This window comes from Prunus mume, linkage group LG5, assembly GCF_029339155.1.
Source record: "Prunus mume cultivar Tortuosa linkage group LG5, ASM2933915v1, whole genome shotgun sequence".
In the NCBI taxonomy this organism is placed as follows: domain Eukaryota; kingdom Viridiplantae; phylum Streptophyta; class Magnoliopsida; order Rosales; family Rosaceae; genus Prunus; species Prunus mume.
The window spans coordinates 15446899-15470531 of NC_142702.1; the positions used below are offsets into that span (position 1 = coordinate 15446899).

The window sequence follows — 23633 nt, forward strand, 5'->3', positions numbered from 1 at the left end:
CACTTTGTGCAAGTATTATAATAAAATTTTTCTATTTATAGCTACCAGTTTTGCATTGTGAAATTTGCTTGTTGTTTTAACTATACATTTGATAACTTTATTTTATTTTGATAGCTACACTTGCAACCACACCATCCTATGCCAGCTGTTATCAATCGTTGGCTTGATATTTCCAACCTCAAAGCATTTGATTGGTATAGTCCATATCGAGATCGCATTGACAATTGGAAAGAGCTTACTGGTTCATTTGATGTACATCATGATGTATATTGATCTCTTACTATTAGATGTTTTGTCACAATAGTTTTATTTTCATCCGACTTACTGGGTTTTGAAAACTTTTATAAAGTAGTATCAAGTTACACCATCTTTCAGAAAATACATGATGTGTTCTCCTCACTTATTTATAAGTAGAGTTTGTTTAGCAACCAAAAGGCTAACGTATCTAGCCTTTCGGTTGGTGCTTCAACAGTAGACATGGTCTATGTATTTGTATGCATATTGGGACAGAATGATAAGGACATATATCAACTGAAACAGTAGGCTATGCTTTCATCCACATGGAGAATAGATAGCCAGAAGCAAAAATACATATACCAGTTATGTACGTCAACTAACAATGCAGGACCTATTGACACAATACATATATAATCATCAGAAAATATCAGTGACACAAGTAACACAAGTAATAAGCTTTTTCCCCCTTGGAAAACCAATTTTCCATGTCTTCAACTTTTAAACACCGAGCAGCCCCACTTTCCTAACTCATACAACCCCAAACCCACCATACAAATAAATAAACTTATTTTCTCCTCTAAAGGAAACTTATGAGGTTTAAATAGAAAATCTCTTTTATTTCTTATTTTTTTCAGCTTAGGATGTATTTAAGGATAGTTTGGGAAGATAGTGGGGTTTACTTAGAAATTGTGAAAATTTAAATTAAAAGTTGGGGAGAACTTAGAACATGGGGTGAACTAAGAAAAGTGTGAGGTTTAAATAAAAGGATAAGATGTAAAATAATTTGTGAGAAAAAGATAAAAATTGTAAAATAATTTAAAATAGGAAGTTGTTGAAAATGAGGAGAGAGGAACAGAAGTGGGAAGATGCTAATTTGTTAAGAACTACCGGATTAATTATTTTCATTTAGAATTAAATCACTCACGTGCATTTAGAGAGTGATTTACGTCGTGAACCGTTCAATGTTTAGATTCTCATTTGAAAATTATTCTTGTAAAATCATTCTAAGCGTAACAAATCGGGCCCAATTTGATTTCGTTACCACCAAGTTTTTCTATGAGAGCCGATTTGATCCGAAGTGTTCACTGATTATGGTTCGGTTAGTGATTATAGAGGTGGGTTGGATGGAACTAACTTGTGCTCGTTTGTACTTGAATATGATATCTAAACTTACAATTTCACAATTCAAGTATATGTAGCATTTATCTTACAATGTAAGTTTGGTAAGAGGTGTCATGCTACACAATGCAAATGCACATTAAATATGTTCTATTTTGTTTTTTTTTTTTTTCACAAGTAATATTAGAGAATGTAAAATCGAACTTAAGACCTCAAATACAAAGATAAATATTTTTAATCATTTAAGCTATATACCCCCTTGCATATATTATATTTTGTTTGATAAAAGGATCATAATAGCATCAACGGACCTTATTTGATGTGAAAGACAAGACTTGGGTGAAAGCTAATTGAGTCATTAGGGTCTCTTTTTGCTCGCAATTTGTAATCTGTTTTATGTCTTATACATTATTATTATTATTATTATTATTATTATTATTACTATCGAACGTAAGGCGAAAGAAACCTCGGGTCTAACCTAGTTGTTAGTAAGGGTAAAGACGAGAGGCTTAGGATTAGAATAAACCATTACCAAAACAGAACTCAAAATTAGTTGAGGATAAAAAGAAAAGACAAAAAATTATTGAAGTGGTTTTGGAACAGAAACTTCATTTACATCACACGAACGAACATAACTAGAATGGCATATATATAATAGCAGTTTTTAATAAAAGAATCCAAAAAATCCTGTCTGAAGTGATTTTCAGAAAGCCAATCGTAGAATACCATTATCAACAGAGAGACTAAGATCTTCAACCGGGCATTATATTTTGCCTAGGTCCATTATATCACTTCCATTTCTTGAACTTGCCCCCAAAGCCAAAGCGCTTGCCAAATTTCCCATGCTTGAATTTGCCATGTTTGAACTTCCCATGACCAAAGCCGTGGTGACCCCCATAACCATGGCCGTGGTGACTCCCGTGCACAAGATGGTGAGCCCCATAAGCAACAGCTGCAGCTGCAGCACCCCCAGCTAGCATCCCTCCCATATTAGGTCCATGCCCTGCAATTTTTTGTTTTTTTTAAGTTAGCAAAAATGAAACAAACATAGTGGCATAGCATATATTACTATATAACCTTTGTTAGCAAAAACTGAAACAAAAATAGTGGCATAGCATATATTACTCTACAACATTTCGGTTCTTCATATCCGATGGTCCTTAACATGTAACAGAGAGATGTAATATCACATTCAATTAACATGCTATATTCATGGTCCTTCTCATCTTACATGCAATGGAAAAATTGGTGCCCAGGAATACTGTTCTGAAAATCTATTTGAACTTTGATGCTCAGGATCTACGACAGAAAAAAGTGCAATGGTCTATGCAATTACCAACAGCTTTCTAGCTATTCCAATAATCAATGGCGTCAGCATAGGTTTAGCTATTCACATATCCAATGGTCATCTGCAACATCCCTAGGTAGCCTAGGTTCTTACAGTCAATTTGTTATGAGAGGAAAAACAAAACAAAGGATAGGATAATACATCACACTCTGGCCCTTTTAAGCTATCTGTCACAACTGAATCCACCGAGGGACCGGTCAGGTATAAGTATAACCTTACAAAGTCACGATTGAAACTAAACCCTACACAGAATCTCATGTCATATAATATAAGCAAACAAATAATGGTGATTTGGTTACCTGAATGGTGAGATGATGAACCTGGATATCCGGCTGGTGGATATCCGGCTGGTGGATATCCTGGTGGATACCAGGGGCAGGATAGGCAGATGGTGGATATCCCCCAGGGGGAGGATATCCAGATGGAGGATACCCGCCTGCAGGAGGGTACCCACCTGGAGGAGGATACCCACCAGGGGGAGGGTACCCAGGTGGTCCATGTGCTTGTGGAGGATATCCATATCCTTGTGGAGGGTATGATCCATGCTGTGGGTAGTGTCCAGCAGCATATCCAGCAAGTTGTGAAAATAGCCCTTTGTCATTAGACTCATCTTTGTTGTCTCTTCCACCGTCCATCTTAATTCAACTTGTAACTAATGCACACATAAAAATCATAATTCAAAAAATAAGTTGGGAAACCAAGAACCAAGAGTAATCAAATAGAAATAAGCACACTAACAGCCACTAAGCAACCCCACATCATATCATAGTCTGAATGGTGCCCAATATATGCAAAGTTCACTACTTTAACAGAGTCCAACCGAGAAAAACAGAGAGACTATGTTGCAGAGAAGATTCACAAAATTAGCCCAAGATATGACCTAAAGATTCTTAAATTTGGGCAACCATGATCTTTAACTTTTTAAAGAGAAATCCTGTTATCATAATGGTTTCTACTTCGTATATTATGTAGTTAATAGCATGAACTGTTTGGCAAAACTTCAAATCCAAAGAGATCATCATCATCTTGGCAAAAAGCTACAGATACCCAAATAGAGTAAAATTATCAAGCAGCAGGTTTTTACACACAGACAAGTTTATTTCTCACATATTACATGCCCAACCGATCGTTAACATTAAAAAAAGAAACCCATCTTCATCAACAGCATAGTTTTGAGAAAACCCAAAAGAAAAGGGGTTAGGAAGCTGCAACTCCCCACCCACTTCATTCAACAACAAAGAAAGCAAAAAAGAAGTAACCCAAATTCACAGATCCACAAACCCAGAAGAAAATTCTTGGGAGCAATTAAAGATTACCACGATTCAAAAGCATAGACTAGAATTATTACTATAGAAAAAGAAGCTAAAAGAAATGGAGAAAGATGGGTATTGCTCACCAACTTGATGCTCTTTTTTGTTTTCTGTGTAATTCACCAAATTGGTAGTTTATGGTGCCACAATTTTTGTTTCAAGATTGCATGCGGCTTCGGCCTTAAACACACAAACAAAGGCGTGTGGATTTTTTTTTCCTCTCTTTTTGTCAAACGCGTAGAGGGAGCTTAAAGAAGAAGCTTTGAAGTACTTCTAGGAAAATAGGAAGGGAGGAGGAAGTTGATGATAATGGGACGGAAAGGGCAAAGACCAGGTTGATTTGTATGTAAATGAGTTGAGGATACACACGTTTTGCACGCCTTCTGTCTTTGTGAGGCAATTTGAACCAATTTAATTGCTCTTTCTACTCTTTTAAAAAAAAATCTTATGGCCAATAAAGACTATTTTACTCTTATTTATAGTTTGAACTTTTATTATTTAAACATCTTTTTATTTTCTAAATAACATTCCACCTAAAAGACTAAACGGCCACCACCATGCTCCTCGCCACCAATCGCCTACTAATTCTCTTGCAACCTTAGTGACGAGCAGTGTGAAGGAGAGCACCGATAATTTCATCAACATTGAGCTGGTGTTTGATATAACAAGAATCAAATGTCTAAGCGAATACAAAATTTTATACATAAGAAATTTGATTTTAAGTTTTTTTTAAAATATGTAAGAAAAATTCGAACTTGTGATCTCTTCAAATATTAAAAAAAAAAAACAATAAACGAAGAACTAATTGATAATTTGTATTGTGTTTACACAATGAAAAATGTTTAAAGGCCCAATTTTTCTCTTATGTGTTAGTTTCCTCAAACTACAGGACTTGACATACACACTACATCGTTACATTAAAACAATATAATATTTTGGTGTAGATAAGGAACCAATTGAAAGTGTGATTGTGTACAATTAGCTTATTAGTTTTCTTAATATCCTATTGCTAGAATTATTTAAAATAAAATATTTGATACGGATTCTCATCCTCTTATCCACATGGCGTACGACGATGGACTACATTAAAGTTTAATCCACGACAAGAACTAATGGACCGCGTGACATCAAAGCGTGTGCTTTTGCTTTATTACATGTCATCCATACGATAAGAATTTTATTTAGAAAAAGGCCCAACAACTCTTATAACTTTTATGGTTGGCCCAAACATAAACTTCTAATATGGTTTGTTTTCGTGTTCAATCTTCCGAACTACCCAGTCTTAATCCAACTATGGTCAAGATAGGCGAATTTAAAAAAATAAATTGGAAAAGGAGAGGAAATAACGAATTCAGAAATTAAAGATTGCGAGATAGTATTTAAATATCAAACACGCACATTCAAATTTTTTGCTTGCAGCTAAAGTTGTGCTTCCATCATATGATGGCTACATCTCTCTTTTGATTCTCTCAATTGAGTAATCCCTTTATTGTCTCATGATTTTCTATCTTGATTTTCATGAAACAAGAGGAACGTATCTTGATCTACATACATACTTCACGTATACCGAGACGCCTTCAGACCAGAAAAAACTTGAACGTCTTTATTAACTAACTCTTGGTCTAGTAATATTCATCTTTCAAAATGTTGAAAGAAACCTCAAATTTGATTTCCTCGTCGGATCACAAAATACGTCTTTAATAAATACAGGGCTGTGCACACCCTAGGCCTTTGAGGCATTCATGATATAAGTAGCTGCCAAAACAATTGCCTAAAGGAGCATTCCACTAGCCTTCTCAAAGGAACAAAAACAACTAAATTAGACGACACACATAGTATATAGCATTATTGAAAGAAACAATAAGACAACCCGAAACAGCATGGCTGTCGTAATTATTAGAAAGCCAATTACAGTATAAGATTATCTGTAGACTTAGATCTTGAACCGACCATGATATTTTGCCCGGATCCACGCCATGATCACTTCCATTTCTTGAACTTGCCCCCAAAGGGCTTGCCATACTTCCCCTTTCCCTTAAATTTGCCATGTTTGAACTTCCCATGAGAACCACCATAGCCCTGGTAACCCCCGCCGTAACCATATCCATGGCTATGGCCCCTATGCGCAAGATGGTTAGCCCCGTAAGCAGCAGCACCCCCCGCTAACATCCCTCCCAGTCCCATGCTAGATCCATACCCTGCAGTACGTGGGATATATTACTCAGCTACTTGTCAAAAAATATATATATTTACTCTACCAAATGGCCATTTTGTGATCAACGGGACTTTGGGATTCGAACTTGAGATCTCTTCAAAAGTTAGTAAGAGAAGTACCACTTGAACAAGAGCTCAGTGAGCCAAAGAAGGAAAAGTGAGAATATATTGGTGATAAATGTAAATGAGAAAGGAGAAAACTACAACTTCTTGTTTATATTTGAAAAACTGAAACGTTACAGACGATGAGGTTCGATTACCTGAATGATATGGACCTGAGTGACCTGGATAACCGGCTGGGGGATATCCACTTGGATAGGCGACTGGTGGATATCCCCCATTGGAAGGATATCCAGGTGGAGGATACCCACCGGAGGAAGGATATCCATGATGTGCTTGTGGGGGATATCCATATCCTTGCGGAGGGTATGATCCAGGATAGTGTCCAGCACCAAATCCACCATCAAATGAAAATAACCCTTTGTCAGTAGACTCATGTTGTTTGTCCTTTCCACCTCCCATCTTAGTTACTTTAAGTTCAAGTATGTGAAATTGATGCCTAGCTGCACAAAGTTATTATTCAGAAAAACACTGAGGAAATAAAAATCCAAGTAAACCAGATAAAAATATAATAATTTCTACCTCACCAGTAATGTTTTGTTATTATCAGATATTTGGAAGGTTATGTACTTGAGAGACTATGAATGTCAACCACACATCTATACATGATTTTAGCTAATCAATGATCATAATTCATATGAAATGGCAACATGATATTAATACATCAAACTAGTAAGCAAGAGAATTTTGTTGTGCATAACAAGTATAGATAATGGCAACAATTGTGATGTTAAACATCAAATGAAAAGAGATCATCTTGGAACCAAGTACAAAGATTTGTTTGCATCTACAAGTTTAACATGACCAACTGACCTTCAAGATTCAAATAAGTAACCTTTTCATATAAAACATAGTTTAGGGAAAAAATGAAAAGAAAAACAGTTGAGAAGCAATTCCTCCATTCAACAACAAAAAAACAAATGGCGACCTAAGGGACCTTTAGTTTACATTTTTTTAATTAGAATAGGCAAAAGAAAATTATCACAACAATGAAATATTACCATTCTAGATCAAATAACAGCATTATTAACAGAGAAAGAGAATATAATGACTACAAAGAAAAAGATAGAGATGGCTCACCAAAATGATTTTACAGTCAGATGAGATGGCAGTTTGTGGTATGATGACTATCTTAATTTGGAAGTCTTTTTGTTTATCTGTTGAGGCTTTGGGCTTAAACACACAAACAAATGTGTGTATGAAACTTGAAAGAAATGAACTGTATATATATGGATGAAGAAAAGAAGTAAAGATTCTCATCATTTGATCCCAAAGACAAATACAACACATAAAGTTGATGCACTCAACGCGTGTGCTTCATTATATGCCGTCCAGACGGTGAGAATTTATCTCTGAATTTCTGAATGTGATGCTCTAGAAAAGGTCCACTAATTTTTGAGTACTTGGAGCTTTCATGGCAAAATGCACATACTCTCAAACACAGGATGAGAGAATATATAATTTTCTTTTCCCTTCTTTTTAACCTCCTTTGCACCAAAAACATGAGAGAATCTCCCATATTTAAAAGTACACCGCCTTTACTTTTTCAGAATGATGGAAGGAATAATTAAGGATCGTATAGAGGGTATCTTAATCCTATTACTATCACTCATCCATAGGTTGAAACATTTAGAAGAAAGATATTTGAATTGGAGACCTCATATCAGGAAAATAATTACCACAGGTTGGAATAACTTTTCGAAAGTAAGTCATCTTTCATTTTGAGACTTTTTTTTGGGGGTTGAAAACAATGTCTCATCTATAAAAGTGATATTATATGCTTGTGGAATTCTTCTTTTATTCTAAATATTAAAATATCTAAAGGTGAATATTATACTTACAATAATACTACACGAACTAAAACTTTTTTCAACTATTTATTCGTCTAGCAGTATTTCAAATTTTAATAGCCAATTATTGACAAGTAACATGAGAATATAAGCAAAAGTGTGTTTTATAGCACCAACAATCCCAGTCCCTTTTGATCCTCAATAAGTTGGCTCATCATGATTTAGCATTGGTGCAAGGCTAAAAAAATTAGAAGCCAGAATTTTGGATAGGCTTGGTAGTCCATGCAATGATTCCAGCAAAAATTTAAACGCTCCCTTTCTTCTTTACCATACAACTGGTTGTTAACATGAATTACAAACTAAGGAATATGACATTCGAACTCACAACACAAGACATAATCAAGATTGAACAAGCTTGGCCTAATCAAACTGAGGTGAAACAAGCAAGATCAAACGGCCAAAGTGTGCAGTATTGAGGTTGAAGAACCTATTACTCACCTCAACTTTGCTTTTGACAACTCTGTTACCATCATCAGATTTCAGCTACTTCAACTTCCACCTGTAAACACCCACAAGGAACTATTTGCATGTGCAAATTTGCCCGTGGCATTCAATGCATATTTCATCGAATTGCACAAGAACCTTCGTGCACCCAAATCACAAATGGTGCCTGCTCACAGAAACCTAATCAAATTGCACCCATAAATCAGAACAAGCTTTATACAAAGGTAATAGCAATCCTTTCTTACTTTAAAAATCAAACTCTACATCATTCATAAAGAAAAAAAGGTGAATGTTCTCTCTTTCCACAAGGAAAACTACATACATAGACAAATTAACAACATGAATATTGTTTACCTCAGAAACCTTGTGCATGAGATTATATAAATGCATTCCACTCTCACGAGGTCTGGGTTATATGTTGAAAAGGCCTCTAATTAACATTCTCCACAAGTATTTTGTCCATAACAGCTCCCCCAGTATCCAAATCACCTACAAACTTAGTAAGCAAAAGATCCCACGAAGCACTCTCAATGTCTCCATTTGACATTGCCAATGAAATCACTTTTGTGACTTCAGCTTCCTTCCCCAAGTCACAGAGCCCCTCAATCAACATGCCATAAGTAGACTTGTTGGGCAAACAACCTTTATCCAGCATCTCCTCTAAAATCCTAATCCCCTCCTCTGCTTTTCCAATTTTACAAAATCCTTTGATCAACATATTATATGTAAAAGCATTCGGAGCACATCCTTTCTCAACCATGTCATCCCACAACCTCCCTGCCTCGCACAGCTCCCCCACTTCACACAGTCCCGCGATAAGCATGTTGTACGTCATGACACTGGGAATCAAATCCGTCTTAAACTGATTAAACAATTTCTTGGCTTCCCATACTTTCCCCTCCTTACAAAGCCAGTATATGACCGTGCTCGAGATTGCATTATCGGGTGTGCAGTTGTTCTTCAAAAGCCTCTTCCACAATTCACAACCGTCCTCCGCCTTCCCTTCATGACACAAAATATCAATCACCTTACAGCAAAGCGCCGAACTCGGTATATACCTTTTCTCAAGCATATCATTAAGCAAATTAACCGCTTCACCCGACTTCTTTGCCTTACAATAAGCTTCAATCATAACCCCATAAGTCACCTCATTTGGGCCAACCTTATTTTCCTCCATCTCATCCATGACCCTCACAGCATCAACCAACTTCCCTTGCTTAACAAACCCATCCATCAAAATGGTGTAAGTAGTCGCATCCGGATGCCACCCTCTATCCAAAACCTCCCCGAAAACCCTCTTGGCGCCAACCATGTCACCCCGTAAAACATACCCTCCTAAAACCGTGGTATAAGTCACCACATCCGGGACAAACCCCATTGCAGGCATTTCGTCAAGCACCTTGAGTGCAGTCTCAACATCACCCTTTTGGCAGAGCGCCTTGATCAGTATATTACAAGTGAACACGTTGGGCCTAACCCCAAATCTTTGCCCACAATTTTTAAACACGGAGTGGACCAAACCATACTCATGGTTCTGAACCAAAGCGTTCAACAAGGCGTTCAGGGACTTGGCAGAGCGTTGAGCTCCAAGCTTTGGAATGTCGAGGAAGGTCTTGAAGGAGAGCTTGGGACGACCCAAGACGCCGAAATTGCGAATGAGGGTGATGAAGAGGTCTTCAGAGCATTTGATGCCGGAGTTGCTGAGGTCTGAGAGGAGCGGGTCGATTTTGGGGTGAAAAGCGCGGGAACGAGAGAGGCGGTTGAGGATGGCGTGGTAGGTGTGGTAGTTATGGGAAAAGCCAGGGTGGAATTTGGAGGCGTGGTGGAAGATTTGGAGGGCGAGGTCGAGGTTGGGTTCGCGAGCGATGAGGGAGATGAGGCGCTTTGGGTGGAGGCGTCTGGGCCAGGGTTGGATTGGTGGGGTCACGGTGTAGGAGTCGAGGAGATCGACGGTGGAGATGGAAGGGGAGGCGGAGGCAGAAGTGGAGAAGGAGACAGTGGTGATTGAGTGCAGATGAGGGCAGACTTTGGCTGAGATCTTCAGACGCAGCATGAGCATGGTTGAAGAGTTGAAGACAGGCATTGGCAGATGGCCTCCAAGTCTCCTGTGGAGTGGAGAAATCATTCAGTAGTACTGTAACTGTAGTACAGCTGATGTGGAGCTACGGCCTAGTAGTTTTCTGACACGTTGCAAACAATTTGACACATCGGACGTTAAACTCAAATGCATTTAACCCCGTTATCGAACTTGTGTAAGAGAATAAACACACTACCTTAATTTAACCTGTGCACGCTCATGATTATTGATTTTAATAGTAAAAAATGGGAGTTGATTTTCCCGCTTATCTTTTGTTCGCGTACACTCTCAGTTGTTATAATAAAAAGTATTAAAAAAACAAAAGGAATTGTAAGTGCACAAAAGAGATTGGGAAAATCAACACTCTAGAAAACGTATCAAATTGTTTTAAGAGATACATCCCGTGGAGGATAACAATTCCGCTAATAAAATATTGAGATGCATTGTGTTTCACCTAAAAGCTACATTTTAATGAAAAGGGTTACATTACAAAATTTTGATTTTCCATGCTAAAATTTGAAGCATGAACATCCTTCACACGATGTTGCCGACGTTACCCATTAACGGGTAAGAAACCCTAATTTCTACAGGATACATGGACGCAATCAAAGCTCTCACTTGATTCTTCATTTGCTTCATCCAAGAACCTTCTACTTCTAGTTAATTACATTTGCTTCTGGTAGATCCTTCTGTAAATTTTTGCACCTTCAAATTCTGCATGAATTTCTCTCTCTGTCCTTATCCCCATTGGATTGCTTAACACCCATCCCTCACTGTCACACAGCACACTCGAGTCGATTTCATGGATGTGTTTCAGAACCTGGGGTTGAGAATCAAATTGATTTCTCATGTCAAGTGCCACTTCAAGTACATCTGACTGTATAAACACCTGCTCATAAACATAACATTAGATAATTGGATCATGCCTGCAGGTCAATTACTCATGCAACAATCATACTTGTTCATCCAAAATCAAGCCATTATTTCAACAGGGGCCAAAATCATTGAAAGAATTCATATAGAAGGCACGCACTCAATTTTTAAGATGAATCTAACACCACAATCTCCCACCGAAATCTCTAATGAGGCAAGATGAAATTCCTGACTTCTTTGTTAGGGCCTATACTTATCATACTGAATTACTCCAAACCTACATGGCAGTATTGAATTGACTCTGATATCATTTATCATGATCAAAACATCACAAAATACCCACAAGGGAAGGTCACTGATGGAGCTCCTTGTAATCGATTATATAACCTAAATCGACACAGCGCATAACCACTGTGAGACCCAACACACAAACAAATTTGCTTGGAATTCCTGTTTTTGATAAAAGCAATAATCTTGCTCCACTCTGTCTTTCTAAACAGTGTGGTCTTTCTTTTTATTTCCCATTCATGTGGGTTGGCAAGACTTCATCCTAAAGATCCACCCCAACCCGAGCCTAACCCTTGCAACCAGAGCCATATCTTTGTATCCAGACAGATCTATTTTAAGAATAGGCAACAATCAATAGGAAGAAAAGGTTCATCCTTTTCGTCGTGATTGATCCCTGCATGAAAAATAAACCCCACCTAAGGTATATGTCGCGTAGCAAGAAACTGATGGGTTAGATTTCATGTGGAACAAACATAATGAAAGGACGCATATTTTCACCAAAGCAAAGTGCAAAAGCTGCTCATCTACTTGACCAGCTGCATCAGGGTTTGATATTAGTAAGGCCATTTTCTGGAATTGAAAGATTAGGCTTCAAGCTCTTGATACTATTAAATCTACAACATGTCTAGTGAGTCACTCATAGCAGGGACCAAAGCTAAACAAAAATGACAACCTTTTAATAATCAATCATAGTCGCTTTCAATCCCCAAAAAAGAGGTCATCTTCACTTCATTATTTTGTAATGAGTAATTATACTTAGTTATTTAATCAAACCTGGCCGCTGGGCATTAAATTGCTCGCAATGGAATCTACTAAAGGCTTCTGTACAACCCGTCTCTTATGATGCCTTTTCTTGAAATAAGGATCTGGGCACTGCACATGAACATGAGCAAAGAATCCACTTAGATAAAGGTGTTTCAGCCTTATGATTGGAAACATAATGAGAATGTCCTGAAAATTTCATGAGAGATTAACTCACCAGGATTGAAACAAGCATCAATGGTCCAGGGTATGTAGACACTAGTTGTTGAAAGGAAGTTGTGGCATTAGCAAACATGAAATATCTGCCATTTAATTCAATATAATATATCACTTGCTTGCCAATAATATACAAAAGGTTTCACCATCTAATGATTAAAGGTCTTACATATTACTAAGAGCCAGGTCCTTAACCCAGAATTCAGCACGCTTGACCAGCTGCATCAGGGGCAAAACATAAGTACATGAGAAACAAAACCATATTATTCTCTTGAAACAAGAAGGAATGAGTACCAAGTAATAATACACTGACTCAATCAGAAGAACTATCAAGTGTATCAAAAATAGCCCAAGGAGTTGTCCCATACTTTCTTCCGTATTTCCAGTCCCAAATAATTTCTCATAACTAAATTTCTTTTTGCAAGCCATATGAGAAATCTGCCACTACCTGAGAATGTTTACATAGTTAGATTGACAAATGATAATTGACGATTACATCAGATACCTATAATTGTTGAAGCAAAATTTGGAAGTATATACCTATAATATGAGCAAGGATTATGACAAATATCACAAAAGATGCAAAACCAGCCAAGTATTTTTGCTTAGTTTCAGTGCACGAGACCAGGGACCGCACACAAAGGCAATTACTGGGTTCTAAAGGACTGAACTAGATAAGTCCCAAGAAGTTAGCAAGTAATGGCTGGTTCTATATGCAAAAATATCATCCTTGTCATGGTATTAAACAACCATGACATATATGCAATGCTGAATCGCTTATAATTATGAAGCACTAGGACTACAAAAATAGATTGCATGTAAGAGGGAGTTCATAAGAAAAGGAAATAAAATGGTACCACATCCAATATCCACCATGAGTGGCAATGTTGGGTCCCTGAAGACTTGATTCCAATCAGGTACTTCCACAGGCACCTAACAAAAAGATGACCAAAGAATCAGAAGGTAACCAGAACAAAAAATTATATTGTATTATGTAAGAGAGAAAAAGAAAGAACACCCTTCAAGTCACATACAGAGAGAGAGGAACTTAGAGGGTTGACATGTTGCCTGATTCTGACATGACCCAGTTCCTGCAATTGCGAAAATACAACCCAAAATGAGCTTTACATCAAAGATATAATAAGTTTCTTTTTCTTACAGAACAAAATTTTAAATTTTTTAAAAAATAAGAAAACCCAGAACACCAACATAACAATTCTTTCTACCCAGAACGAAAAAGATGATGAAATAACAAAAACAAAGACCTCGGAAATTTTGTGGGTGAGATTAAGGTCAGCATATTCCAACGCCACAAGGTCTGGGCTCCTCAGATACTGTTGCTGTTGTAATTCCTTTGCACCAGAAGAAGCAGAGGCACAAACTCTTCTTCTGTTGTTGTGAAATTGATAAGAAGGTAAGAGTGAAATTGGATTTTGTAGTAGAAGAGCAGAAAGAGCCCTTCGTGGCAATGCACCAGAGACAGTGACACTACCAACACCACTGGGTAAGCAAACCCAAGAACCCATCTTCGCCGCTATACCAATTATTTGGGTTTTGGGTAAACCCCTCCCCTCTCTCACTTCAGTCTCTCTTTGCGAAACTAATGCAAATGGAGAGGACAAGTCAAGACCGTCGGATTCTAATTCCACGGCTAGAATAATAACACATATAAAGAGGACATTTCATCTTTTTCCTTTTTCTTGTTTGCTAAATTGTGATTTTGTCTTTATAATTTAGGCCCAGTTTCACTTTAGTATTTCTAGTTTCATTACTTCTTGTTCACTGATGTTGCAATTGAGCTTAGTTTTGTTGACTTTCTCAACAAGATTAGCACATGAGTGGCATATGGTAAAGTGAGGGTAAATTTGGCTTCTTTAACATACAATTTTGTTGAAAATAAGTTATTGTTACTAATTCTTGGCACTTGCTCATGTAAATACTAATTGATTTTTTTTTTTAACGAGCGATATTTAGGAAGAGAGAATTCGAACAAAGGACCTAACGTGTAGAGATAATCGCTTTTAACCACCAAAGCAAATATGGGCTTAAAATAGAGCGGTTGTGCTCCTCCCTGCATCAGAATTCAAATCTCATTTTTGTAATTTAGATGAATTAAAGTAAAACATCATTTGTATCAATAATTAATTTGTGTCTTTAATTCAGTTTGCTTATGCTTTTATTTGGGCTTGCTTGATGATGATATGATGACATGTCTAGTAACTTCTGTTATTCCATATTCCATTTGAAAAGCTTACTTCTTCAAACTTCATTGTATGCGTTCGGAAGGGGGCACGGGGCATCTTTGTTTCAACAGAAAAGTACGAGCCAGTTAATACAATGGGTCACATTACAAAGTTTGATTTTCCATACTAAAATTTGAAGCATGAACGTCCTTCACACGATGTTGCCGTCATTACCCATCAACAGGTAAGAAACCCTACTTTCTACAGGCTAATAGACGCAATCAAAGCTCTCACTTGATTATTCATTTGCTTCATCCATGAACCTTCTACTTCTAGTTAAATTACATTTGCTTCTGGTAGATCCTTCTGTAAATTTTTGCACCTTCAAATTCTGCATGAATTTCTCTCTCAGTCCGTATTTCCATTGGATTGCTTAACACCCATCCCTCACTGTCACACAGCACACTCTCAAGTCGATTTCATGGAAGTGTTTCAAAACATGGGGTTGAGAATCAAATTGATTTCTCATGTCCAGTGCCACTTCAAGTACATCCGGACTGCACGAACACCAGCTCTCACACAATAATCATAAACATAACATTAGATATATGGCTCAAGCCTGCAGGTCAATTATTTCAAGAGGAGCCATTATTTATTATCAGTCTATAAGTTATGCAAAATTCTTGATGCATCTAATGTCTATGTGCAGGACAAGGTCACAAAGACTCTACTTTTCAAGGGAAAGAGTCATAAGGGATTGTATCCAATTCCTCAACCTGTATCTTCCATCCATTGCTATTCCAAGACAACCTTCCTCTGTAATTTCCAAGCAAGCTTTTCTCCGGTAGCAAGTTTATTCCACCTTGTGGCATCAACGGTTTGGTCATGTTTCCAATGACATTCTTCAGCATATGCTCAAACAATCACAACTTTCTGTTCACCCTGATCATCACCAAGTATATGTAGTTTTTGTTTGAATGGTAAAATGCATTAACATTTTCCCCTTCTCAATCTGTATCTCTTCTTCCTTTTCAAAAATTGCACACAAATGTATAAGGTCCAGCTCCTTGTGTTGCTTATGGAGGATACCATGACTATGTTTCTATCAGAAATGACTCTACAAGATACGTGTGGATTTTTCCACTCTTCAATAAATCAGCACCACTGGGTTAGCAAACCCAAGAACCCATCTTTGCTGCTACATCAATATTGGGTTTTGGGTAAACCCCTCACTCTCTCACTTCAGTTTCTCCCTGTGAAACTAATACAAATGGAGAGGACAAGTCAAGAAGGTCGGATTAAAATTCCACGGCTAGAATAATAACACATATAAAAAGGACATTTCATCTTTTTTCTTTTTCTTTTCTGTTTTGCTAAATTATGATTTTTGTAATTATAATTTAGGCGCAGTTCACTTTAGTATTTCTAGTTTCATTTTTCGTGAGTTTACTAATTGTTGCAATTGAGCTTAATTTTGTTAATTCTCTCAACAAGATTAGCACATGAGTGGCATAGGTAAAGTGAGGGTAAATTTGGCTTCTTGGAAGTGCATGTATCATACAATTTTGTTGAAAGTTTTGAGGAAATAAGTTAGTGTTATTATTTCTTAGCACGTAACGAAATAAGTTATTACTTCTTTTCAGTTTGATACGAGCGATATTTAAGAAGAGAGAATTCGAATATGGGATCACGGTGCAAAGGTAAGCTTTTAACGACCAAAGCAAACATGTGTTTAGCTAAATTAGCTCAAACGCATGTGCTCCCTCTTTGCACCCGAGTTCAAATTCCCTCCTTATAATTTAGATAAATTTAAAATAAAATATCGTTTGTATCAATAATTAGATTATGTCCTTGAATCAGTTTGCTCTTGATTTTATTTGGGCTTGATGATGATCTGATCTGATGGTCTTTGTTCTTGTTGGGATTACAAATGAAGCCTATTGGAGCTGGAGGATTGCAAAAGCAAAAGGCAACGTGTCCTTCACCTTAACCTCAACTCTCAAAAGTACCAAAACCAACTGGTGTGACCCTCCATTTTGGTGGCTTTTGGTACAGGCTACAAATTGCCAAGCCCAACATGCCCCTTTCCCATGGTGTGGGTATGGGAATGGCTATGCTTTTATCTCCTTTGAAACCACTGGCCTTCTCCTCCTCTGCATTCTCTCAGGACCCATCAACATCATCATCATATCGACCTGCTGTTGTTCTTCCAGTTAAGCTTATAATTTCTCTCTTAAGTTTTCCTCATCTGGGTTTCACTTGTTCTATCAAACTGCAATATGTGTGCATAACTTTTGGGACTTTGGCATTTTGCAGGACTTTGGCATTTTGCAAATATCTCAGTTTCTGTTTCCTGGGTTTTTATATATATTTATTTCAGGGTTTGGGGAACAATTCAGCTGACTACCAGAAGTTGGAGCTTACTTTGGGTGAGTATGGAGTGGCCACAGTAGTTGCTAAGGTGTCAAGACTTGATTGGCTGAGGAATGCCGCCGGTTTGGTTGACCCAAATTACTGGCGGGGAACTCTCAGTCCTCGCCCTGTACTTGATTGGTATGCCCAGTAATTCAAGTTTGTTTATTTTTTAGTACCCTTTGGGGTTTTAATGGCATTATAATAGGTTGGGTTAAATTTATCTAACGATGAATGACCATGCTTTGGCAGGTATTTGAAGAGGGTGGATGAGGCCGTACAAGAGGCAAAGGAGCTGGCACAAGGTTGATCAACTCCATCTGTTTAGAAATTTGAAATGTATATCAATTGCTTCAATTCAATATCTATGTATTTTTTGTTTTCTTTCTGTAATTCGGAGCACTTTAGATATTGTGAATTGGGCTAAGTTGAAACAAAATCTATCTCGAGTGTTGTATGGTTAGGATGAAGTTGAGAAACGGTGAGAGAATGAGTTGTTACATGGTGGCCAACCTATCTGTTGCAGACGATTGAGCCGAAAACATGGAGACCCCTTGCTCTCTAACTTCTGGACATTAGTAATCTTTGAAAGTTGAGAAAGATAGGTGAAATCTAATACTAGAGTTAGTATTAGAGTAGTCGAACATGTGTAAGTCAATTCTCTTTAGCCAACTTAGATGATGCTAAAAGATAATTAGTTTCATTTCTGTTAATAGGGATGGGCAATGTGTTACTCTTGTGGTGGTGGTGATAGTGCTGGTGGTTTTGGTAGTAATGGTGATGGTGGTTGATACCCATGGCATATCCCTATCTGTTAACTTCTTAGTGTGTTATTACATCTTTGAAAATGGCATTGCTTGATTTTAAAATTCTCATGCTTTAGCAGCTTTTCTAGTGCAATGATATCACTTTAGCAGTTTCAGCTATGCTTGAAAGGGAAATTAACCTACCGATTTAATGAAAATACTTTAGCTTGAGTGGTTTGATCCAATATAACCTTATTGTTAAATTTTTGGAAGCCCAGTAATTGGTTATTGTACAATTTGTAATTGCTTTGCATCTTAATGATGATCTCCCCTCCCCTAGACCCCTCAGTGTGAGAGGTGGGGTTGAGGAGGGTGAGTTAAAGTATAATACGGGTTAGATAATGTGCCCAAAAAAGCCATAAGAAATGTCCGTCCTTCCTTCACTTGTGAATCTTCCTTGTGGCCATGGCAAAATTCAACACTATATTTGTTCCCTTTTGTTCATGGGGTCTCTCCTTCCTTGCCATCCTCTGTCATTGACTCATTGAACATGTGAGTTCTCTATCAAACACAGCAATTGACTTATTTGCTTCATTTCTTATGGTTTTTAGGTGGGAAATTATCCCTGATTGGACACTCAGCAGGAGGATGGCTTGCACGTCTCTACATTGAAGAATTTGGGCTGTCCGATATATCCTTGTTGTTGACTCTTGGAACCCCCCACCTGTAGGTCATCAAACTTTTTCATGTTAATTTCCTGCTGATGACTATTGGATCTCTTTTACATATGTGAATCAACGTTTATCATATCTGAGGGCTGTTTGGTGATGACATGACATGTCTAGTAACTTCTGTTATTCCATATTCCATTTGAAAAGCTTACTTCTTCAAACTTCATTGGGAGAATAACTGACACCTATATTTTGTTCAGGCCACCACCAAAAGGTGTGTCGGGGGTTATTGATCAAACAAGAGGTCTCCTGGATTACGTTGATAAGAATTGCTCAAAAGCTGTTTACACTCCTGAAGTGAAATATGTATGTATAGCAGGGAGGTAAAACTCATAATTTGATTCTGTTTTTTTGTTCTTACTCTATATTGCTTCTGTTATTATTTGAATGTATTTACTTTATGTAGACATTTTTATTTATTTGAATAAATTAATTGGTGTGAAATTCTTGTTGAATTTTCAATTTTGAGTTCAGTTATATTGCTAAGGTGCATCAAGAGGGTTACTTGCAACACTATAAAATGAACGTAGTAAAAAGTAGATAGGTTGAACAGGACACCACACCACATCCATATATGAAATTAACAAAGAAGCATCAGAAGAGCTTGACATTAATAGACCCCACAGATATTATATAACACCATACTCTAACAAATATAAGTGTAAAATCCTATAATCTAAATGAGTTATGTATACGGAAACTGCAGGTATCTCCAAGGTGCTCGTTTGTTTGGGAACTCAAATGAAAGTATTGATTCTGCACTTCCAATAGCGAGTGTAGAACCTTCATCAGAGGTTGCTGTCATAAATGATATCAGCACTTCAACATCAACCACAATCACCTTGCGTGCGCGCTTTGTCGGGCAAGGGTACAAGCAGGTAAAACCCCAACTGTCTCAGCAGAATAAACAGTTACTTCCAGTCAGAATAAAATTATCATTGTCATTTGAGAGTTCAATTCAATTTCTATGAGATTTTATTATAGTTATGTTTCCTGGTGTTATGTGTTGTCATATCTTTTAAGCCGGACACCATGGTTGCAGACCGAATTCTGACAATGAGACTAGCATGTATTTCAGGTCTGTGGGCAGGCAGATGTTTGGGGAGATGGGGTTGTACCAGAAGTATCAGCCCATCTTGAGGGTGCATTCAATATTAGCTTAGATGGTGTTTACCACTCACCAGTTGGTTCAGATGATATCTTGAGACCATGGTATGGGTCTCCTGCTATTGTAGAGCAATGGATACATCACCTCCTTACTTAATGATTTCCAACTTCTAAGGTACTGCAAAGAAAAGAATAATTTAATTGATGCCATAGTAATTTGTCAACTGTCCATTCGTAAGAATTTTTTTGATGTCTTGCCAAGTTATAAACTGTAATCTTTTTTCGAATATTTTGCATTCTTCTAGTTATTTGTTTGTAATTAATTATAATTTTATTTGACTTGGACAAGCAGAAGAACTCATAATACTGGTGGAAGATGTAGTGATCATGCAATTTGACTTGAAACTTGTTCTTTCTCATCTTTGGGAATTTTAATCATCTGCACTGTAATCCAATTGCACAAGTCTTGTTCTGCCTCTGTAGGTCAAATTATCTTTCTATCATCCCCAGTCCCAGCTACTGTCTGTACATTTGTGCATGCAAGTGATGGTATTCTTCTTGCTAATGGTGGAGGATAGTCAGCTTAGTCCCAGCTTACTTTTGCCTTAATCCGCCATGACTACTCGTGTAACGACAAAGAGTGGCGGGGAGTTTTGGGGGATTTCGGCATGGGTTTTGTGTAAAGCAACCTCATTAGGTTTTTATTTTTAATTTTTATACAAGCAATATTGCCGGAGATTAGAATGGAATCCAAATGTTGTTAACCACTCCTTAGGTTTTAGATGGATTCAGATGTGTCCCTATTAGGTGTAGGGCAAATCAAAACGATCAGACCGAGCACAAGCGCGTTTACTGCATGGTGAAGTCAATGCAATCCACGACAATAAGATGCACCTTGTGTTATTAAATCATGCACACATTTTATCAAGGATAAGAATAGCATCTACAGTAACACGGTCATTAAATCGAACCCACGACGCCATAATTAACAATGAGATATTACCAATTATTCTACTGAGACAGTGATGAAATATATTGCCCTTTTTCTTTTGCAAAAGTTAGGAAAGAGGACAAGTCACACACCTGGGGGCTGTCCTTCCAATCCTTTACACTACGATCTGCCAACCTCTTTTGATAAAATTTTAAGAGGGAGAAATTAAGATCAATGATATGATATTCACCACAGCTAAAAGCAACATGTGAAACTGAAATAAGAGAAAATGATCTACATAAAAGTCATTTCATGATCCTACGTACTTTTTACACATCCAAAACCAAAAGGCATTCCAGCTAAAATTCAATTATCAAACCCCAAGCCTACATAATATGGTCTCAAACATAAGTGTGAAACTTACACTATCTCCAAATGGATTTGCTTTTTCTTTTTTAAACAGGGGTTAGGGACATCGATTCAAAGCAAAATGCATCAATTAGAGATTGAATGAGCATTCATTCAGTCTTCACAAAGTGGCGCGAAAGAAGCTTCCCAATTTCCAAAAAGCCGACTTTTTCCTTCCCTTCAAAAATTGCCTTGAGCTTGTCATCACAGTGGATCTCCTTCTTATTAGCAGGATTCTGCAGGCAGAGAAAAGCATACATATTTGATTAATACCACTCAACTCAACTTCATATGTCAACTATTAATACCACTCGACTTGACTTCATATGTCAATTACAAGTATTTAACTAGCATGTGCAAGATTCATATTAGAAACAACCACTAGATAAAGACATCAGGATGCACATCCCTGCTGTACTTTCCTAAACAACAACAGAAAAAGTAGCAATCACACCTTTGGAGTAGACAAAACAAAACCCTTACGATTACAAAGTCCTAGACCAACTGGCTTTACAGGCAAACTCAGCCCACAGATATACAGGGGCGAGACTGATTTGAATTTCATGGGCAGCTTCAAACCTAAACATTTCTATCCCTTTGATGAGACATTGTTCCAAGTACTAAGGCCACTGGGCCGCACCTTGCCATCTGCATCTAGTTTGTCAGGTCAAAAGAAAAATCATGTGTTGTTCCATGCAACTCAAACATTTAAAAGTCTTCCAACCTTTTTGCTAATTGCCAGTGTTTACACTGTTACTTGCTTCTTCATATCGTCTATGCTCATTCCTTTGGAGATCAGAATTTTGTATAGCAAAATTTACTTTATCCCCCAGCAGATATGCTTATGTCAAGAAAAAAAGACCTAACATAACATTTCTTAGCTGTAATAGCCACTCACTATCCGTCAAGCTTGTTAAAACATAGCACCCCTCTAACTTAATGGACAACTACCTAATTGCAAACAAGGCATTCTCAAAAAGGATGTGATAACATGCTGATGAAAAAGAAACAGACATTAAAACATCAAATGGAATCCAAAGTGACTACTGAGAACCGTGAATTATCCAAACTGTACATCAAAGTTAAAGATCAAGAACCCATATTCCGTCAACATATACAGAAAACCATGAAAATTTGAAAAGGTGATCTTAATGGTTATTACAATAAGATATGTATATCAGATGCGAACAGACATGAGCCAACATAATATGAGTCTACGTGATGTGGAGGGCAATGCATATATTGGGATGAGTACTTGACATGACTCCTGGAACAGTCTATAACCCAGCCACACTAAACTAGATTAAAGGCAACCAGTAGCTATAGAAATACAGAGCAGTAACTCAGTTAACATAAGAAAACGCAGCTTGTTTAAACATGGAAAGCTTCATCCAAAGCAGAAACAACCTGTTTGGCTTTAATCAACTTCGAAAATAATAAAATGATAAGAAAATAGATAAATAACTTTATCATAAGTAAATCTGCATTGAGCCAAGCTCCCATCAGCTAAGTCAGACTGAGGTGTCCAGATATCCCTTTGTTTGCAACAGACAACAGCTTTTTTTTTTTTTTTGGGTGCAATTTAGGGCTTAGGGTTTAGGGCTTGGTTTCCTTTTTATTCTCTTTCATTTCCCAAATATATTCTTGTAGTTATAAAGAAATTTGAAGCAAAACCCATAAATAACGAAAAACAAAGCATTTTATTGGAACCCACTAGCAAAAACCACAAAAAGGAAAGGAGGATGAGGACCTGCAGGTTGTGGAGCTTGATGTGGGCCCAGATCTGCTTGACGGCCTCAGCGCGAGAGGACTCAGAGGCGCCAAGGAAGCTACCAAGAGCTGGTGAGATCGGCATTGGCTTCATAATCCCGAGGCTCCTGTTAGGGATTTTGGGTTTGGTCGAGTCAGCTGCTGCCTTGGCCTTGGCCTTGGTCTTGGCCTTTGGCTTTGGTTCGGCAGCAGTGGCGGCCTTTGAGGCAGAAACAGCAGCTCCAGCAGTGGAGCTGGAGGATCTGGCCGGTGCCATGAGAGCCCTGCATCCTCTGAAAACCCTAAACACATTGGAAGACGACATTGTTCTCAGCCTCTCTCTCTCACACAAGTCACAGCAACACAATTTTCTGCTCTCTACTCTCACTCTCTCTTTGATCTCTGTGCCCTAATATTTAGAAGACCCACTTCTGCCTATTTTCAAACGCTTCCTCTCCCCCTCTCCTCCTATTAGCTTCATTTTATTTTATTTTTTAAATTAAATATC

General features: G+C 37.6%; 6 protein-coding genes across 9 annotated transcripts; 1 reads left to right on the forward strand and 5 right to left on the reverse strand.

Annotated features, from left to right (window-relative positions):
* Positions 1 to 1909: 1909 nt before the first annotated feature.
* Positions 1910 to 4392, reverse strand: LOC103331360 (uncharacterized). The gene is given in 4 exon segments (XM_008233979.2): positions 1910 to 2359; positions 3004 to 3064; positions 3067 to 3356; positions 4101 to 4392. Coding segments are annotated over 3 exon segments (549 nt in total). The 5' UTR covers positions 3340 to 3356; positions 4101 to 4392; the 3' UTR covers positions 1910 to 2144.
* Positions 4393 to 5661: 1269 nt separating this feature from the next.
* On the reverse strand, positions 5662 to 7672 carry LOC103331361 (uncharacterized). Of its 2 annotated transcripts, none has more exons than XM_016794229.2 (3): positions 7429 to 7672; positions 6489 to 6787; positions 5662 to 6212 (listed from the first exon to the last, which is right to left on the reverse strand). In XM_016794229.2, exons 2-3 carry the CDS (start codon positions 6748 to 6750, stop codon positions 5995 to 5997), a joined length of 480 nt encoding a protein of 159 aa, XP_016649715.2. In that variant the 5' UTR covers positions 6751 to 6787; positions 7429 to 7672; the 3' UTR covers positions 5662 to 5994. The 2 variants fall into 2 exon arrangements, with proteins under 2 accessions (XP_016649715.2, XP_088908116.1); XM_089051990.1 differs by having other exon boundaries at positions 6489 to 6791; positions 7429 to 7638.
* Positions 7673 to 8636: 964 nt separating this feature from the next.
* Positions 8637 to 10821, reverse strand: LOC103331362 (Pentatricopeptide repeat (PPR-like) superfamily protein). The gene is made up of 2 exons (XM_008233984.2): positions 8997 to 10821; positions 8637 to 8822 (listed from the first exon to the last, which is right to left on the reverse strand). The coding sequence occupies exon 1, from the start codon at positions 10765 to 10767 to the stop codon at positions 9073 to 9075; it is 1695 nt and encodes a 564-aa protein (XP_008232206.2). The 5' UTR covers positions 10768 to 10821; the 3' UTR covers positions 8637 to 8822; positions 8997 to 9072.
* Positions 10822 to 11067: 246 nt separating this feature from the next.
* Positions 11068 to 14489, reverse strand: LOC103331363 (tRNA (guanine-N-7) methyltransferase). Its single transcript, XM_008233985.3, has 8 exons — positions 14124 to 14489; positions 13893 to 13949; positions 13716 to 13791; positions 13227 to 13306; positions 13028 to 13077; positions 12860 to 12944; positions 12655 to 12753; positions 11068 to 11608 (listed from the first exon to the last, which is right to left on the reverse strand). The coding sequence occupies exons 1-8, from the start codon at positions 14382 to 14384 to the stop codon at positions 11384 to 11386; spliced, it is 933 nt and encodes a 310-aa protein (XP_008232207.2). The 5' UTR covers positions 14385 to 14489; the 3' UTR covers positions 11068 to 11383.
* A 2494-nt stretch (positions 14490 to 16983) lies between these two features.
* On the forward strand, positions 16984 to 20945 carry LOC103331375 (alpha/beta-Hydrolases superfamily protein). 3 transcript variants are annotated; one of them, XM_089052978.1, is made up of 8 exons: positions 16984 to 17253; positions 17422 to 17594; positions 17706 to 17758; positions 18811 to 18925; positions 19131 to 19253; positions 19637 to 19808; positions 20009 to 20212; positions 20521 to 20945. In XM_089052978.1, the coding sequence occupies exons 1-7, from the start codon at positions 17119 to 17121 to the stop codon at positions 20192 to 20194; spliced, it is 957 nt and encodes a 318-aa protein (XP_088909104.1). In that variant the 5' UTR covers positions 16984 to 17118; the 3' UTR covers positions 20195 to 20212; positions 20521 to 20945. The 3 variants fall into 3 exon arrangements, with proteins under 3 accessions (XP_088909104.1, XP_088909103.1, XP_088909102.1); XM_089052977.1 differs by lacking the exon at positions 20521 to 20945 and adding an exon at positions 20390 to 20492; XM_089052976.1 differs by lacking the exon at positions 20521 to 20945 and having other exon boundaries at positions 16986 to 17253; positions 20009 to 20391.
* Positions 20946 to 21208: 263 nt separating this feature from the next.
* On the reverse strand, positions 21209 to 23589 carry LOC103331364 (protein TRI1-like). Its single transcript, XM_008233986.2, has 2 exons — positions 23127 to 23589; positions 21209 to 21612 (listed from the first exon to the last, which is right to left on the reverse strand). The coding sequence occupies exons 1-2, from the start codon at positions 23448 to 23450 to the stop codon at positions 21487 to 21489; spliced, it is 450 nt and encodes a 149-aa protein (XP_008232208.1). The 5' UTR covers positions 23451 to 23589; the 3' UTR covers positions 21209 to 21486.
* Positions 23590 to 23633: the final 44 nt, after the last annotated feature.

Bases quoted from the DNA above. Each gene is read 5' to 3' on its own strand.
- LOC103331361 (XM_016794229.2), bottom strand. From the start codon at position 6,750: ATGGGAGGTGGAAAGGACAAACAACATGAGTCTACTGACAAAGGGTTA. The intron at 6,213-6,488 runs GTAATCGAACCT...CACGTACTGCAG, and splicing joins CTCAGGTCCATATCATTCAG to GGTATGGATCTAGCATGGGA.
- LOC103331362 (XM_008233984.2), bottom strand. From the start codon at position 10,767: ATGATTTCTCCACTCCACAGGAGACTTGGAGGCCATCTGCCAATGCCT.
- LOC103331363 (XM_008233985.3), bottom strand. From the start codon at position 14,384: ATGGGTTCTTGGGTTTGCTTACCCAGTGGTGTTGGTAGTGTCACTGTC. The intron at 13,792-13,892 runs GTATGTGACTTG...TCTTTTTGTTAG, and splicing joins CTCTAAGTTCCTCTCTCTCT to GTGCCTGTGGAAGTACCTGA. The intron at 13,078-13,226 runs GTATGGGACAAC...CCCCTGATGCAG, and splicing joins GACTGGAAATACGGAAGAAA to CTGGTCAAGCGTGCTGAATT.
- LOC103331375 (XM_089052978.1), top strand. From the start codon at position 17,119: ATGCCCCTTTCCCATGGTGTGGGTATGGGAATGGCTATGCTTTTATCT. The intron at 18,926-19,130 runs GTAGGTCATCAA...TATTTTGTTCAG, and splicing joins ACTCTTGGAACCCCCCACCT to GCCACCACCAAAAGGTGTGT. The intron at 19,809-20,008 runs GTAAAACCCCAA...CATGTATTTCAG, and splicing joins TCGGGCAAGGGTACAAGCAG to GTCTGTGGGCAGGCAGATGT.
- LOC103331364 (XM_008233986.2), bottom strand. From the start codon at position 23,450: ATGTCGTCTTCCAATGTGTTTAGGGTTTTCAGAGGATGCAGGGCTCTC. The intron at 21,613-23,126 runs GTCCTCATCCTC...CTCTGCCTGCAG, and splicing joins TCAAGCTCCACAACCTGCAG to AATCCTGCTAATAAGAAGGA.